Genomic DNA, 16,275 nt, shown 5'->3' with positions numbered 1-16,275 from the left:
TTGGAAAGGAGGGAAAAGGGAACAAATGCAATTCCAAGTGACTTGCATGTGATCTGATATTTGTTGTTGGTTGGAGGCATTGAAGGAGAAAGCACTCTGAACTGGGAGTTGGGAAAAGGTATTTCTAATCCTAGTCTCAATAAAATGAAGAGATGGGACTGGAGGATCTAACTCTGTGTTTTGAGCTCTAAAATTTTCTGCATCTAAAATGAAGATCCAGATCAGATAAACCATGGCTTAAAGGGCTGGGGTTGACAAGCAGTTTTCACAGTATAGGAATTACAGTTTTAAAATTTAGTTGCAAATAATCAACTGCCAGTTGATCTTCAAGTGCTCTAGAAAAAAAATGTGGCAAAAAAACCAATGAAGGAGAAAGCCTGAGGGCTTAAACCTATTCTCATGAACACGAGACACAAAATTTAATAGCACACAACTAGAGAGGGAGGGCTGTACTTGTGGAAAGTAGTTATAAAAACAAAGAACGAAATGTCTCATTCTGTATTTGTTATATATACTATACCTATTATTAACAATATTAAAACACACTTGAATGGAACTCTTCAAAATGAAGTTAAAAATTACAAATTGAAAACAGGGAAATCGACTTAGCTGGCATGAGCTAACTATTGCAGCTGAGAAAGCCATGTGACTCAGTATGGAGCAGCAGTATAAAGGAAAGGGAGACTGGCCTTTAAGACATTTTTTGGAACCATCTTAATGTCTTAAAAACACTATCATAGCCCATGTTTGCGTGAAACATACAAGTCTAACCGATAAAAACTTGCACAACCTTTAGCTCCTTAAGTGCCATTTTTTTGGTAGATTAAGTACAAGTACAGCTTAAAGGCTAATATTTAACCCATATGACAAAGAGAAAGACGATTCCAATGAACAAAACCAGCAGGGCTTAGCGAGTGCTCACTGATGAATTATGGGACATGACTGAATGGTAGATTGGCAGAATCCTAAGCCTCCTGAATCCAACATTAATGAAAATTAGATACTAAAAGTAGATGATGGGGTCGGGTGGGTTGGGTTTTTAATCAAGATGAGATTGGAATGGCCTCGGGCATGAACCCCTTTAAGATGGCCGTACCATATTTTTGCCTCACACTGCCCTGTTGACTCTTCTCTGTATAGGAAGCTATTGGTGCATTAGTGACCCATGTCTGCAGTGGGAATGAAGCCGAAGTTGATACTGCATTGGATGTCCTCCTAGAGTTGGTAGTTCTAGACCTATCTGCTATGAGGCTGAATGCTGTCTTTGTGAAGGTATATCTGAGGGATACTTACTATGTTAGCAACAATTTATTTTGTACTCTACATATTGAGAACTATAATCGATAGGGGACAAGAAGGAGGTGAGGTGATGGGCAAATAATAGAAAAAAAAAATAACTCACCTATATATGGATTAATTCATGCAGCAAATACTTCTTTATACTTAGTTATGTGCCAGGCTCTATTCTGGGTGCTGTGGATACGAAAGTTAGTCCTGACTGATGGAAAGTAAGACACATAAGCAAGTCATTATAAATACAACCTAATGAATTCTTTAATAAAGTGCTAGAGATACAACAGAGGAGGAATAGTTAATTTGGATTGGGGAACTGAAGACGTCTTCAAAGAGGAGATAGCATTTCAGTGATTCCTGAAGGATGGGAATGATTTGATGAGAGAAAGTAAGGGAAGTGCATCTAGGCAGAGGACGGTTTGAACGGAAGCAAATTGGCACCTTGTCCCTGGTGTGTCTGAGGGATGGATGACAAGCAGACCAACGTGATTGGCGAATAGGTTATATGGTGAGCTGGTGGGACGTGAGATTGGGAAGACATGGGACAGGGACAGATTGGGAAAGGTCCCAAACACTGTGCTAATGAGTTTCAACTTTATAGACAGTAAGGAGCTAGTCCAGGTTTTTAACGGAGTTGACATAACCAAGTCTGGGCTTTGAAAGATAACTGTAGCTCATGTTATCCTCATATTAAAGATGAGAAAGCTGAGGCTTCGCCCAAGGTCAAAAAGTCAGTGCGTAGTTCCCTTGTGACTCCTTCAGAATAAATAAGTACTTCATGGAGTAGAAGCTGAGGAGGGATGATGTGATAAGGAATACAGTGGAGACATGACTTTTGGCGTAATATTATTTTCACTAAGAAAAATTCAAGAGTGGAGAAAAAGAGAAAAAGAATAAGGAGAACTAGGAGGTATGTTAGGATGACTAAGCAGAATGTCAGCTCTCCGGGCCCTGAGCATAGCCTTAGAGAACTTTAGCTTTTGTGGAACAGATGCCTGCCTATCTATGTATACCTCTTATAAGGATTTAATGTTTTTGATTTAAAGGAAATAAATGTTAGTTGTTAACCACATCATTGGCATTTTTTTCTCACAGGGCATTTTAGATTATCTGGATAAAATGTCCCCTCAGCAAATACGAAAACTCTTCTGTATTCTCAGTACACTGGCATTTAGTAAACAGCATGAAGGCAGCAATCATATCCAGGTAAGAGGCAGTGTGTTGAGAAAGAATCGTAAACCTCTTCCATTGAAATTTACTGAAAAAAATCACTCCAGCCTTTGTAGCAGTAGAAAACAGAGTACATAACCATAGCCCCCAGCATTTGTTTATTCTTTTCTTTACCACAGACATTAAGTGCCTACTGTGTGCCAAGCACTGAGATGTTAGGTATATGAGACCTTCTGCCCTTAAGGAACTTAGTCTGTTAGGGTAGACATGGGTCTGTAATCAGCTAACTGTGAAACGGAGTAAGAAAAGCCCTTCAGGTTCTGTGCTGAGTACCTTGGCACAGAGAATTCTCTTATTCCCTAAGGAACATCTACATCTAACATGAACTTCATCAGGGCTAGTTTTCATTTCTGGACACCATTCATTGAAAAAGCTAGGCAAAGGACTAAAAGAAGAGATTCAGGTTGGAATCATAACTCATAGCTTTTTTGTATCTTTGGTGCCACCCTGTGGCAGTAATCCACACTAAACTATGACTTTGAACAACCAGCACCATTTTTTAATTAAAAAAAAAAAGGCTAGGTACTATGCAGGGTACAAAATTCAAAAGTATAGAAAGGTAGTGAAAAATAAGTCTCCCTTTCAGTCCTCTAGGCATCTAATTCTCTAAAGCCAATCACTTTTACCATTTCACAGGTTTCTGAGATGTTCTGAGCATTTACAAATTTGTATTTACCTATATTCTACTCTTCCTCCTCTTGTTCTGCATCTTGAGTTTTTCGTCTAACAGTACATTTGGAGATTGCTTCATATCATTAATATAGAGCTATGTCATTTTATTTTTTAGTTGTAAAATATACATAGCACATTTTACTATTTTAGCCATTTTTAAGTACAATTCAGTGGCATTAAGTATATTCCCAGTGGTGTACTATGGTCACCACTATCTATATCCAGAACTTTTTCATCGTCCCAAGCAGAAATTCTGTACCCATTAAGCAATAACTCCCATTACTCTTCTCCCACCCCCTGGTAACCTCTCATCTACTTTCTGTCTCTGATTTTGCCTATTCTAGGAACCTCGTTTAAATAGAATAATGCAGTATTTGTCTTTTTGTGTCTGGCTTATTTTTCACTTAGCATAATATGTTCAAGGTTCATCTATGTTGAAGATGTTCTATATTTTAGAACTTCATTTCTTTTATGGCTGAATAATATCCCATTGTATATATATATCACATTTAGTTTATCCATTCAGCCATTCATGGACACGGGCCTTTTTCCGCCTTTTGGTTATTGTGAATAATGCTGCTATGAACATTAGTGTACAAGTGTCTCATTGAGTCCCTATTTTCAATTCTTTTGGGCATATACCTAGAAGTAGAATTGCTGGGTCACAGGGTGATTCTATGTTTAACATTTTGAGGAACCACCAAACTGTTTTCCACAGTGACTGCACCATTTTACATTCCCATGAACAATTGAGGGTTCCAATTTTTCTACATCCTCACCAGCACTTATTTTTCATTTTTTAATTATAACTATCCTGCTGGGTGTGAAGTGGTATATTACTGTGGTTTTGATTTGCATTTCTCTGGTGGCTAATGATGAGCATCTTATCATGTGCTTACTAGTCATTTGTATGTCTTCTTTGAAAAACATCTATTCAAGTCCTTTGCTCATTTTTTAAATGGATTGTTTTTCATTGTTGATGTGTAGGAATTCTTTATGTGTTCTGGATATTAACCCCTTACCAGATGCATAATTTACAAATATTTTCTCCCATTCTGTGGATTGTCTTTTCACTCCCGATAGTGTCTTTTGATGCAGTTTTGATGAAGTCCAATTTATCTATTTTTGTTGTTGCCTGTGTTTTAGAATCACAGTAAAGAAAGACCATTGCCAAATCCAAAGTCATGAAGATTTTCCCTTGCGCTTTCTTCCAAGAGCTTTATATTTTTGACTTCTAAATTTAGATCATTGATTTGCTCTGACTTAATTTTTGTATATAGTGTAAGATAAGGGATCAACTTCAATTTTTCGATTGTGAGTATCTGGTTTTCTTAGCATCTCCTGTTGAAAACAGACCATCCTTTCTCCATTGAATAGTCTTGGCACCTTTGCGGAAAATCATTTGACCTTCTATATGAGGGTTTATTTCTGGGTTCTGAATTCTATTCATTAGTCTGTATGTATTATTACGTTAGTAGCACACTGTTTTGATTACTGTAGCTTTGTATTAATAGTAATTTTGAAGTTGGGAAGTGTGAGCCCTCCAAATTTGTTTTTTCAAGATCATTTTGGCTATTTGGGGTTCCTTGAAATTCAAAATTAATTTTAGTATGGGTTTTTCTATTTGCAAAAATGCTATTGAGATTTTAATAAGGATTACATTGAATGTGCGTATCACTTTGAGTGGGATCATTATCTTAACAATATTAAGTGTTCCAGTCCATGACCATGGGGTATCTTTCCATTTTTTAGTAGTTCTTTAATTTCTTTCAGCAATGTTTTGTAGTTTTTAATGTACAAATCTTTTGCCTCCTAGTTAAATTTATTCCTAAGTGTTTTTCTGTATTATTTTTGCTGAGCAACCAACAACATTATGATAATTCACATATGCTTATTGAGCAGCTATCACAACAGTAACAATAATAACTGTTGTTATTGAGTGTCTGCCATGTACGAGGCATTGTTCTAGGAATTTTTCATAATTTTTCTTTGGTCCTATCAAAACATTCCTCATTTTATAGATGAAGAAAATTAAGACTCAGAGAGATGAAATGACTTGCCAAAGGCCACACAGGTAGTAAATGATAGAACCCTGGTTGTTCCAGGCTTTTTGGCTCTGATATCTGTAGGCCCTTTTACTATAAACCGTTCCAGCATGTTCACTTTTCTCTGTCATTGTCTCCTTGCAGGACGACATGCACTTGGTGGTACGGAAGCAGCTCTCTAGCACCATATTCAAGTACAAACTCATTGGTATTATTGGTGCTGTCACCATGGCTGGCATCATGGCCGCAGACGGGTATGCATGGTAATTCTGACTTCTGTGGCTCAAGTTCAATTAATCAATAGTACTTTGTAAAGTATTATTTTGTAATACTTTACAAAACAAAGTATTACGTTGTGCAGACATCATTATAGCAGTAGACATTAAAACCATAATAAGGAAAGTGAACAAATGTTTGTTGGTACTTTTCCATGGTCCTTTCTAGTCTTGACTGTATGTACCACATACAGTTTTTACAGAATTGTGATCACAGTCATTGTAATATATTAAAAACTAGGGATTGCCAAGAAATAAAGTTCTAGAGCTGTTTCCACAAAAGGGAAACCCTGATCCTCTTGGAATGCATTTTTCTGCATCTGCTCCTCTCCCAAGTACTAGACAATACAGGCTTTTCCATTGCTGTGTTATGCCTGTCTGGGACATCATGTTTGATACAAATAAAGTATTCCTATGGATTTTCCCCCCTTGTACTTTGATGCCACAATTGTTGCATTGAAAGAAGCATCAGATTTGGGGCTTGATAAGATATTTTCATTGCTAAATGATTTTGGAATACAGTTCATGCTGCTTGGAAGTGATTTGTCAGGAATTCTTGAGGCCTCAGGAGACAGCCTTAGAGTCAGCATTAGTAACACTTAGAGGTTACACAGTGTACTAGTTAAGAGTTCATTCTCCGGAGCCATACTGCTTGCCTGGGGTCAAATACTAGCTCCATTATTTATTAGCTGAATGATCTTGGGCAATCCCTCTCTGTACTATACGTCTCTGTGCCTTTGTATTCTCACATCTGTGAAATAAAGATAATAATAGTATTTACTTCATAGAGTTGTTGAGAGCATTAAATGGTTAGAACAATGCCCAGTGCTTGCTCTTGTAATTATTACTAATTTTAGTGTAACCTTCAGAAAAATCTGGAGAGCCATTCTTTGCTCTAATCCACAGTTTGTGTGGCCTAAATAAATACTCCTCTGTGCCTTCACGCACTTTTATCTCCACCCCTATCCCAGGGAAGGCAGGATTCTTAAACTTACTGCCATTTGTTACAAAATGTTACATAAGTGAAGCTAAAATTCCTTGTTTTTAGAAGTAGATCTTCCAGTTTGACCCAAGGGAAAACAGACCTGAGCAATGAACAGTACACACAGGTGAGTGCTTAATATGTCGTTGGATACATTTTTGAGGAATTGAGGAATTGATGCTGGTCACTGTCACTTTACCAGAAAGTGTGCTGCTTTTTTCAAAATACGTTTTCCTGAACTCATAGCTTTTGTGATTTGTACCACTCTTATGGCAATTACCATCTACTGGCTTGGGGTGCATTTATTTCTGTATCTGTCTAATCTCCCTAATTAAGTCATAAATTCCTAGGGAGCAAGAAAGATGGGCCATGTCTGGAGAATAGCAGATTGACTAGAGCATAGGGACAAGTAAGTGTATAATTGGAGAGTCGAAGATAAAGCTAGTTTGGAAATAGAAAACAGAGGGCCTTGAATGTGAATCAAGACATTTTGATTTAATTTTTTGTGTATAGATAGTCCTTAAGGGTTTCTTAGCATAGAAATGGCATAATCCAAGCTTTGCTTTAGAAAAATTAATCTGGCTGCATGTGTCTAGTGGATTGGAAAGAGACGGACTGGTTCCGAGGTTCAGGAAAACCTCAAGTGAGAAGGAGTAAGCTTTGCCAGTGAAATTGGGAAAGGAAAAACCTACTGAATGGGCTGGATGGTGTTGAGGCAGCATTGGCAGCCCAAGGGCCGAACCATCCTCTCTCTTCACTGCGGCAGGTGACCTCCTTGCTGCAATTGGTTCATTCCTGCACTGAGCAGTCTCCTCAGGCCTCTGCACTTTATTACGATGAATTTGCCAACCTGCTCCAAAAAAGAAAGCTGGCTCCAAAAGTCCTGGTAAGGTCACGTGTCTTTTCTTAGAGCAACGAAGCATGAGGGCTGCTTTATTATACATTCTTCAAGCTTTTTTCTCGGTTGCTCTGCAAAAATAGATCGTCCTCTGAGCTCTCCCATATTCTAACTCTTCTGACTCCTTCTGCCCCAGGCCTCTCCGCGGAGGCGTCCTTCCCATAATAACAGTAGTAATGGTGAGGTGTAGATAACGTTGTTGCTGATGTTGACAGCCAGCTTCTATCCTATGCCAGCCACTGTGTTAAGCACTTTTCATGCATTATGTCTTTGCCACTTCATAATAACGAGGTGTGTATTAGTGCTATTTTTAGAAATGAGGAAAGTGAGGCTTAGAAGTGAGGAAACTGAGGCTTAGAAAGGTTCATAGTTTGTCTAGGGCTCCATAGCAAGTACACCCTGGACTGTACAGCCTTTTTTGTTTGCTTCCTAAAGGAATGGGTTGGGCAGACCATCCTTAATGATTTCCAAGACTCCTTTGTGGTGGACTTGTGTGCTGTTCCAAATGGGTAAGTACTGTTTACCCACTGACTTGATTGTACTGGTGAAGGAATTATGTCAGTAACTGGTACAGACATCACAATGCCCTTGACCTCAGCCAAGTCTAGCCCATTCCCACAGTTTCTTTCCTCCCCACCCCAGAATCCCCAGCTCCAAAATTGCTAAAAGGTTCCTTAGCACTATTCTTTATCCTGTTTTTCATTTCCCCTCATAATAGGGGAGATTGATTTGTTCCAGTGGTTTTCCCCCATAGACTTGCATACCCTTGAGTCGGGGCATCAGATTCTGGGTTCTCTCCACAGTGACTATCCGTTTCCTGTGAAAGCTCTCTATGAGCTAGAAGAATACAGTAGTTGTGATGGGATTGCCGTTAACCTCCTGCCACTGTTGTTCTCTCAAGATTTTGCAAAAGATGGGAGTAGAATGACTTCACAGGACTCAGACCACAAGTTAGTATACTTTTTCTTTTCCAAAAGCTCTGCTAGTGTTTTGAATATTCACAAGGAATTCCACAGTTCTTGGAATCTTTGGGGAACTTGATTGAAAAGGGTTTCTTCCAAGACGGGTGGTATTTGGATGGGTTAGTGAGAATTGGGTAGACACCCTGTTTTTTTCTTGGACCCTGGGGTTGGGATTTGCATTGCCTCATGACAGCCAACCGGTTTCTGTGAGGCTATTTTCGTTTTCTGTTCTTTTTCCCCCTCTCATAGACATAGTTTTCTGTCTCTGTCGCTCTCACTCCCTCCTTTCACCTTGCCTCCATTTCTCCTAACATATGGGCCTTCATTCTAGCCACCTCTGTCTTCTTCCAATTTAGTTTATTTATTATTTATTTGCTGAGTGTCCATTAAGTTTCTTGTCATAAGTTCTTAAATGTAGACATCTGTTTGGGGCAAAACTCAATTATAAGGTTGGACTCCCTATAAATGTGGACTAATATGCCTATAAACTGTGATCTAGAAATGTTTTTCCTTCCCAGATTGGTGTCTCCATTGTGCCTGCCTCCCTATTTCCGGTTACTGAGACTTTGTGTGGCGAGACAACATAATGGAAACTTGGAGGAGATTGATGGTTTATTAGGTATAGGATGAAGTTATCAGATCCTTTCTTCTTTGTAACTTTTCTTTGGTAAATTTGAATAAAGGGCAGACCAATACCTGGTGTGTGTGAGAAGGAATTTTCTAACTTCACAGACTAGTATAGCAGTAATAATGGAGTTACAAAGACAAAATAATACATACAGAATTCCATAATGTCAACAGATCGATTGTTATTGTAGTTCCATGTCGCTTTTTGGTCCTTGCCCCTGTAATTGTTGTGAAGACTTCTTAATTATATTTGTTGACTGCTGCATAATATGGAAGTAGTTTTGAGACTGATCAAAGCTTGACCTTCACATACAAGTGAAGGGGGAGAAAGAGAGCTAGTGCTAGAGGCAGTATCCAGGTTCTGTTGAGTTGAACTAAAAGGAGTTAGATATGTTTGTTCTCTTTCAGATTGTCCTATATTCCTCACTGACCTGGAGCCTGGAGAGAGGTTGGAGTCCATGTCTGTTAAAGAGCGTTCGTTCATGTGTTCGCTCATATATCTTACTCTCAACTGGTTCCGAGAGGTGAGCAGAGTTACTGGAACATTTCACCTATTATCTGTAGTTCCTCTCAAAAGAAAACTATTTTCTTGGTTCTCATGAGACTCCGTAAAAAGTCTTCCCCAAACACTAAACCCTGTGTGTGTACTTCTCTAGCTGTTAGGTCCCACTCCTTCCTAATTGTACGTACCTTCAGATGTAGCCAAATCGAAATACTAAAATTCACTTAATGTTGTCCATGGTTTACTACCTCCAAGCCTTCTCATGGTATATACTTACTTCACTTACTTCTGCCTGGAATAACTTCACCTTCTCCATTGTGAAAATACTGGTCATCCTTGCACAGGAACACAATGTTTCAATTCAGTGAGATTAATTGAATGATAGTTGTCCCCTTCCTTTAGAATATATTCATGCTTAATGAACTGTCCAATAAAATGAAATATAAGGAAAATGAAATGATGAAAATGATAGTAACATCTTACATCTATATCTCACTTTTTTCACGTGCATATTATTTCTGAGAATGTTCATTCGCTTGAATTATCTCTTATCCTCATAGTTATATTATGAGTAGGCAAGAATGGGTATTATCCTTTTTTTAACACATGGAATTGCAGGTACAGAGAGTTCAAAGTCATTAAAATTTATCAAGCATTTATACTATGCCAAATGCTGGGTTAATTTCTTTACTTACACTATTTAATTCGTGTAACAACTATACTCCCATTTTATAGTTGAAGAAATAAAAGCTCAGAAAGGTTAAAGACTTGGCCAAGGTCACACAAGTAAGTAGCAGAATAGGACTTGTTTCATCAAAGTGTGTGTTTCCCTAGCTACTGCTGTTCCACCTGTTACTTAACTTGTAATAACTAGAATTAGGATGAGAAGGCAGATCGCCTATATTGGCCCAGGGCTTTTTCTCTACAGCATCTTGCTGAGAACACTTTTATATTACAGACTAAATTCACAGATCCTGCTGCTGAATCTTTTAGCTCTGGATGGACAATGTAAACAAGGTTAAATCTGAACAGTTGGAAGTATGAGGATAGAATTTGTACTTTTGCAGGTTGTAAATGCCTTCTGCGGGCAAACGTCGCCCGAGATGATGGGGAAGGTGCTCGCCCGATTAAAGCACATTGTAGAGCTACAGAGAATCCTGGAAAAGTACTTGGCAGGTAAGGGAGGTGTCCTACTCAGACAGCAGTGAGGCGATAAAGAATTTAGCTCTTCAGCCAGGCTCAATGATCGCTGTTCCCTACCCATCTAGGACAAATGTTCAACAAAATTTTAAAAATGACTGCATCCATTTTCCTCTCACTGATAACCTCCAAGAGCTTTTGCTGCTTGAAAAAATATAAAACATTGGTTGGGCTTTTGTGAAGTTACTTTGCTTCTTCGGAGGTCAAACTTCTGGTGTGATTTGCCTTCGTGAACATAATTATGAACCCATAGTAAAGCCAAAAGCTGTTCATACCTTTTGACCATTAAGTAAACTGGTCCTTTTAAAGTGCTGGCTTGATTCTCTGGTGAAAAAAATGAAGCTTCCCTCAGGCCCTCATCTAAATCACTATGTAAAACCAACTGTTACGTGACCAACTATTGCTATTATCTTTAGATTATAAATGTAAATTTATTTTTAGTCCATATCTGCTTGGATATTTTATATCATTATTTAGAATGGTTTTATGTTAATTATAATCAGTTAATATGATATTCCCATAAGTTATCTCTGGCCATTTTCCTAAGCCAAAACAGTTAATGTCAGATGACTTGAATGCATCTTATAGGCAGTCAGCCATGCCTGGTGTTCTGGAAACTAGTTTTTAAGTCAATTAGGTGATCAAACATTCCCAGTCTAATGGTGGTATATGGTTGTTATATGTTGAGCTTGTGCCTGCTATCTGTTTCAGTCACCCCAGACTATGTTCCTCCCCTCGCAACCTTTGACTTGGAAACTGTAGATGTAATACCTCATACTAGTACAGCTGTTTCAGCAAAAATCAGAAAACAAGGAATGACAGGTAAGTATGTTCTTATCTTCTTATTCTGTGTCTCCGTATGAGCTGCACTGAAGTGACGTAAGAGATTATACACATCAAGACATCAGTAATTGGAAAGATTATATAATTGAACCATTTCTTTGGAATGGTTATAAATGAGCTATAATTTGAGGTTATAAAATTACCTCCTCTGTCTTTAGGTAGTCTTTAGTAGGTTGTTTCCTGAAGGCACTGATATTTAGCAGACATGATTATTGCGTTCTTGAATCACTTGTTTCTTTTTGAAATAGGAAGAGGAAAGAAACGAAAAAGAGGTGGCAACAAAACATCCTCCCATGACACGCTTTCAAAGGAGGATGGTTCAGAATGTGACTCTACACTACCTGATAGAGGCCAGCTGGAAAAGGTATTGGAATGATGCGTATCCATAAAGGGTGTGACAGCCCAGTGAGAATAACAGAGGGCCAGCTTCATTCTCTGCATTTTACAGAGGGAAAAATTAGGACCTTGCAGTGTCCCTCTCAGTAGCAGAGTTCAGGTTAATCTGCTGATAGTGGTCAAGTTACACTACCACACACTGTTTTTCCTCATTTTCTTGAGCATTTGCTCCCTTTTTTGCACCCTAGCAGTACTTAGAATTCTTATAGCAATTTTCAAATTCTGTCTTCAGACATAGTTATAGATATACTTCTTTTAGCCTCTTTCCCCTTCTGATCCCAGATTATCAACTTCTCAGTAAATTGAAATAACATGAAATGCTTTGTTCAGTTTCTGGTACTTAATAACCAGTAGTTCCCTTTTCCTGTAACTCTGCCACTCACAGTAGGGTTCCTGTGTTTGTCGTATTGCCTGAGCCACATGGATCTTGATTATTTCTGTTTCCTTAGCTGCTGTTCATTGAGTGTTTAATATTATGTATAGCTCCTTTCATCCTCCTAAAAACCCCAGGTTAGTAATCCATAACATTTGGTAGGTGAAAAAACTAAGACCCAGAGAGGATAAGTGACTTGGCCGAGGTCATGTGGTTAGTAAGTGCTTAAGCAAGGACGTAAAGCCAAATCTTTTTTTTTTAAAAATTATTTTCCAATTGCAGTTGACCTACAATATTATATTAGTTTCAGGTGTACAAAATGCTAATTAGACATTTATATACCTTACAAAGCGATCACTCCAATAAATCTGTCTATCTGACACCATACATAGTTCTTAAATATTATTGACTATATTTTCTATGCTGTATTTTACATCCCTGTGACTACTTTTATAACTGGCAGTTTGTACTTCTTAATCCTTTTTACCTTTTTCACCCATCACCCCAACCCCCTTCCATTTGGTGACCATCAACTTGAAGAAGCCAAATCTTTCTGTCCCCTAAGCTCATAGAGGACCACACCATTATGCCTGATTTGTCTAATACTTCATCCCTAAGTAGAAACCAACCAGGACCCTCAATGTGTGACCTATATCCCAATATGAAATTAGGTGCTCTGTCTTAGGAATATTTATGGACTTTGGTGAAAGTTGGTGATGTGATGAAAATGTAACTTTACATAAGATGAATGCATAAGCACTTGGAAATCTTCATTAAAAATTAGAGTAAATAGAATCCTTATTTATGCTGTTGGTTGCTGCCCCTTTCTACCCAGGATTTCAAAGGGAAAGAAGAAAAGACAGTGGCACTACAGAACTACCATGCTTTTTTCCGGGAGCTGGACATGGAGGTCTTCAATGTTCTCCATTGTGGGCTTGTGACCAAGGTCATCTTAGATTCTGAAATGCACACTGAAGTAAGTGACAGAGATGAAATTCCAGAACTTAGTCTTCTTTCAGAAAGTGCCTCAGCTCCATTTTTATTTCAAAAAGAACACCATGACATTGAGAAAGGTTGGACTCTGGCTTCCAAAGCCTTTATGTGTGGAAATGAAGATGAATAATCATCCTCATCATCTTGATATTTATAATTCTAAGTTTTTTATGATGTTAGACATTATAAAGGATCTTGCTAAAGAGGTGATCCTTATCTTTGTTACTAACGATAAACTGTTTGGATTACTCTCACAGAGCAGCACTGTTCCAGATTATAGAGGACAGCGCTTTTTTCAATTTTTCATGGCATTTGTTCAGCATCTACAGCTGCTTATGGAGACCTTTTTGGTGTTTGCCACTAATCTAGACATTGGCACCTCAGTAGTATATACAGTATGATGCTTGCCTTCAAATCATTCATAATCTAATAAAGGTAGTAGACATAATTAGCGGTGCATGCTATATTTATTGATGGTTTGAACCAAGTACCAGTGAAACTGATGAGAGAATGGTATTTATAAGGAAATTGGAAGTAGAAAACATTTTCACAGAAAAGATAACTTGATACAGGATTTCATCAGAGTAGAGTTTCTCTAGTTTAAAAAAAAAAAATTGAGAAATAGCATGGATTTTTACCATAGATTTTTATAAGAATGTAAGCTGCTTCAGAATAGACAGTATCTTTTTTTCCCCCCAATCTTTCTATATCCACTTGTGCTTAGAGATTCTCCATAAATGTATACTGAGTTTATAGTTTGAAGTAATACTGCATTTGACCCATTCTGTTTCTGGTAATGTAATACACTTACAGGGATCCTGCCCAGAGTTGGTAGCAAAACATTAGGGGAAAGAAAATGAAAGGATTATTTGATGAACAGAGAAAAGTGAAATTCCCTTGAGTTAGTCATTTTTTTATCCCAGGGTACTTAGAAAATGCACCTTGGGTTCACAGCTGGAAGGATACACAGAGGTATTTATTTCTAGCGAAAAAGTGTATCTTTTAAAGCTACACTATTAAAATTTTGTTTTAATAATTTGAAATTTTGTTTTAATTTAGAAATGCTTAACCTTTTGATTTGTTGACAGAGCACAACAGCCATTTATATGAAGTGGGGAGAATTTTCCCCTTTTTTGGTAATGGTCAGATTCTTCACCCATTAGGAAGAGTAAACATGAAATGTGCTCCCCAGAATAGATGGCTAGGGCATGCTTGGAATTATTCTTTCTTTCCTTGTGTCAGGCTACAGAAGTTGTGCAACTTCAGCCCCCTGAGCTGCTTTTCCTACTGGAAGATCTTTCCCAGAAGGTGGAGAATATGCTGACACCTCCTATTGGCAGGAGAATCCCCTTCCTCAAGGTTAGTATAGGCAGAAGCACAGTCCCTAGTCTCTGTGGATTTGGAAACAAGGAGATCTTAATAGTGAATAAGTTGTCACTTTCTCTGTGTTTGGGTCACTGGGTAGCATGGTGGCAGCCTCATTGCCAGACCATATTCACCTTACTTTAGAAAGGAACTCTGAAATAGAAAACAAAAAGCCACCCAAAATAGGAAATATATTTCTAAATGGCCCAAGCATTCCTGAATCCTGTTCTGTGCTTGGGATTTGGCTTTAACAGCCTCCCAAACTAAGCCCAGGCCCAAACTTCAGTGTAGTGGTCGGCCGGAACCTTGCATGTGTACGTCGTGTACAGGTGCGCCATGGCATCGTGTGAAGGAGCTGAATGATGCAGACAACAAGATGGGAAAATTTTAGGATGTAATACAAGATGTAAACATTTAAACATTCATATATCCATTTACTTGATTCTTTCTTCTTTGTCCTCACTGTTTGCTCTACGTTCTTATCAGCCTAAATGATTTGTATTTCTGTGTGAGCTTTATCTCATTAGTAATTATGGGTCTATACTTCTCAAACACTGGTCATACTCTACAAAAGCCAATCTCTTTGTTACTTGATGATGGAGCAAGATTCCTCTGTCAAAATAGTTTTAGGCCAACAGTTAGTTTGTTTTTCCGCCCTTACCTGGTGGCACAAGTTTAACTAAACTCCATAATAAACTCTTAGTTTCAGAGAAGTTATTCAGCAGTTTATTCCCCAGTAACTCTGAATTTATTATAGAGTAAAGGAAGCCAGAATATTGGATTCTCACATCTCCATCAGAGATCTGCCCATGAAATTGCTCGTTGTATTGTTCAACTGCTGACCCCAATGTGTAACCATCTGGAGAACATTCACAACTATTTTCAGGTGAGAAGCCTATCTTATCCTTGTAGAGACTTAGAAATCACTAATATATTTAATTTTTGCTAAGAAATATTGAAGGAAAATGAGGGCAGTTGCTAAAGCAACTGTCCTAAAAGCATTTTTTCCTTTTAGTGCTTAACTGCTGAGAATCATGGTATAGCTGATGGACCAGGAATGCAAGTTCAGGAATACCACCTAATGTCTTCCTGCTATCAGAGGATACTGCAGATTTTTCATGGACTTTTTGCTTGGTGAGTGTGTGGCAAGTATGGTAAGTAGAGGTAATCCAGTATGTACTCGATTTTACTTGGTAATCACCAAAGCACTAAGGTATAGAAAAGAAGGAAAAGGCTCCAAAGCCTTATGTAAATACGGTACTTATTCTTTTGGAGTGTTTTTGTCTACATCATTTCATTTGATCTTACATCCTCTGTGTCATTTGAAAATGAGATGACTTGCTATTGGCTAACCTGTAATAAATCTGGCCATGTGATTCTTAGCCGATTCAACACCGGAGAGATTGTTACTTAGAAGTTGTTACTAAACAAGTTCTGGATAAATTCCAGATTATGTGGTAAAGAGCTTAGTAGCACAGTTGGAGCTGGAGTGTTTAGAGATGCCTTCGTGGAAGCAATGGGACTTTGTCAGGGCCTTGAAGGATAGATGGCCTTTTGGGAGGTAAAGGAAGGGGCTGGAAGAGCCAACATGGGCGAAAGTGGAAATGAGGGAGGTGTGT

The 16,275-nt window shown here is 38.2% G+C and overlaps 1 protein-coding gene across 7 annotated transcripts in view; it reads left to right on the top strand.

Moving 5' to 3' along the window:
* FANCD2 (FA complementation group D2) overlaps nucleotides 1-16,275 on the top strand; it is a 51,117-nt gene that overhangs the window by 20,628 nt on the left and 14,214 nt on the right. For 5 of the 7 annotated variants that reach the window (XM_074312997.1, XM_074313001.1, XM_074312996.1 and 2 more), the window contains 16 exons: nucleotides 1,141-1,272; nucleotides 2,389-2,499; nucleotides 5,385-5,503; nucleotides 6,567-6,624; nucleotides 7,264-7,383; nucleotides 7,831-7,904; nucleotides 8,199-8,345; nucleotides 8,876-8,976; nucleotides 9,393-9,508; nucleotides 10,554-10,662; nucleotides 11,398-11,508; nucleotides 11,778-11,893; nucleotides 13,134-13,274; nucleotides 14,534-14,650; nucleotides 15,414-15,542; nucleotides 15,672-15,790. In XM_074312997.1, the coding sequence (XP_074169098.1) occupies nucleotides 1,141-1,272; nucleotides 2,389-2,499; nucleotides 5,385-5,503; nucleotides 6,567-6,624; nucleotides 7,264-7,383; nucleotides 7,831-7,904; nucleotides 8,199-8,345; nucleotides 8,876-8,976; nucleotides 9,393-9,508; nucleotides 10,554-10,662; nucleotides 11,398-11,508; nucleotides 11,778-11,893; nucleotides 13,134-13,274; nucleotides 14,534-14,650; nucleotides 15,414-15,542; nucleotides 15,672-15,790 (1,820 nt within the window). Of the gene's footprint in view, nucleotides 1-1,140; nucleotides 1,273-2,388; nucleotides 2,500-5,384; nucleotides 5,504-6,563; nucleotides 6,625-7,263; nucleotides 7,384-7,830; nucleotides 7,905-8,198; nucleotides 8,346-8,875; nucleotides 8,977-9,392; nucleotides 9,509-10,553; nucleotides 10,663-11,397; nucleotides 11,509-11,777; nucleotides 11,894-13,133; nucleotides 13,275-14,533; nucleotides 14,651-15,413; nucleotides 15,543-15,671; nucleotides 15,791-16,275 lie in introns of all 7 variants that reach the window. The other 2 variants (XM_074312999.1, XM_074312998.1) reach the window with 2 other exon arrangements.

This window comes from Rhinolophus sinicus, linkage group LG10 (genome assembly GCF_036562045.2).
Source record: "Rhinolophus sinicus isolate RSC01 linkage group LG10, ASM3656204v1, whole genome shotgun sequence".
NCBI lineage: Eukaryota > Metazoa > Chordata > Mammalia > Chiroptera > Rhinolophidae > Rhinolophus > Rhinolophus sinicus.
This window is presented reverse-complemented; position numbering and strand designations above follow the sequence as displayed.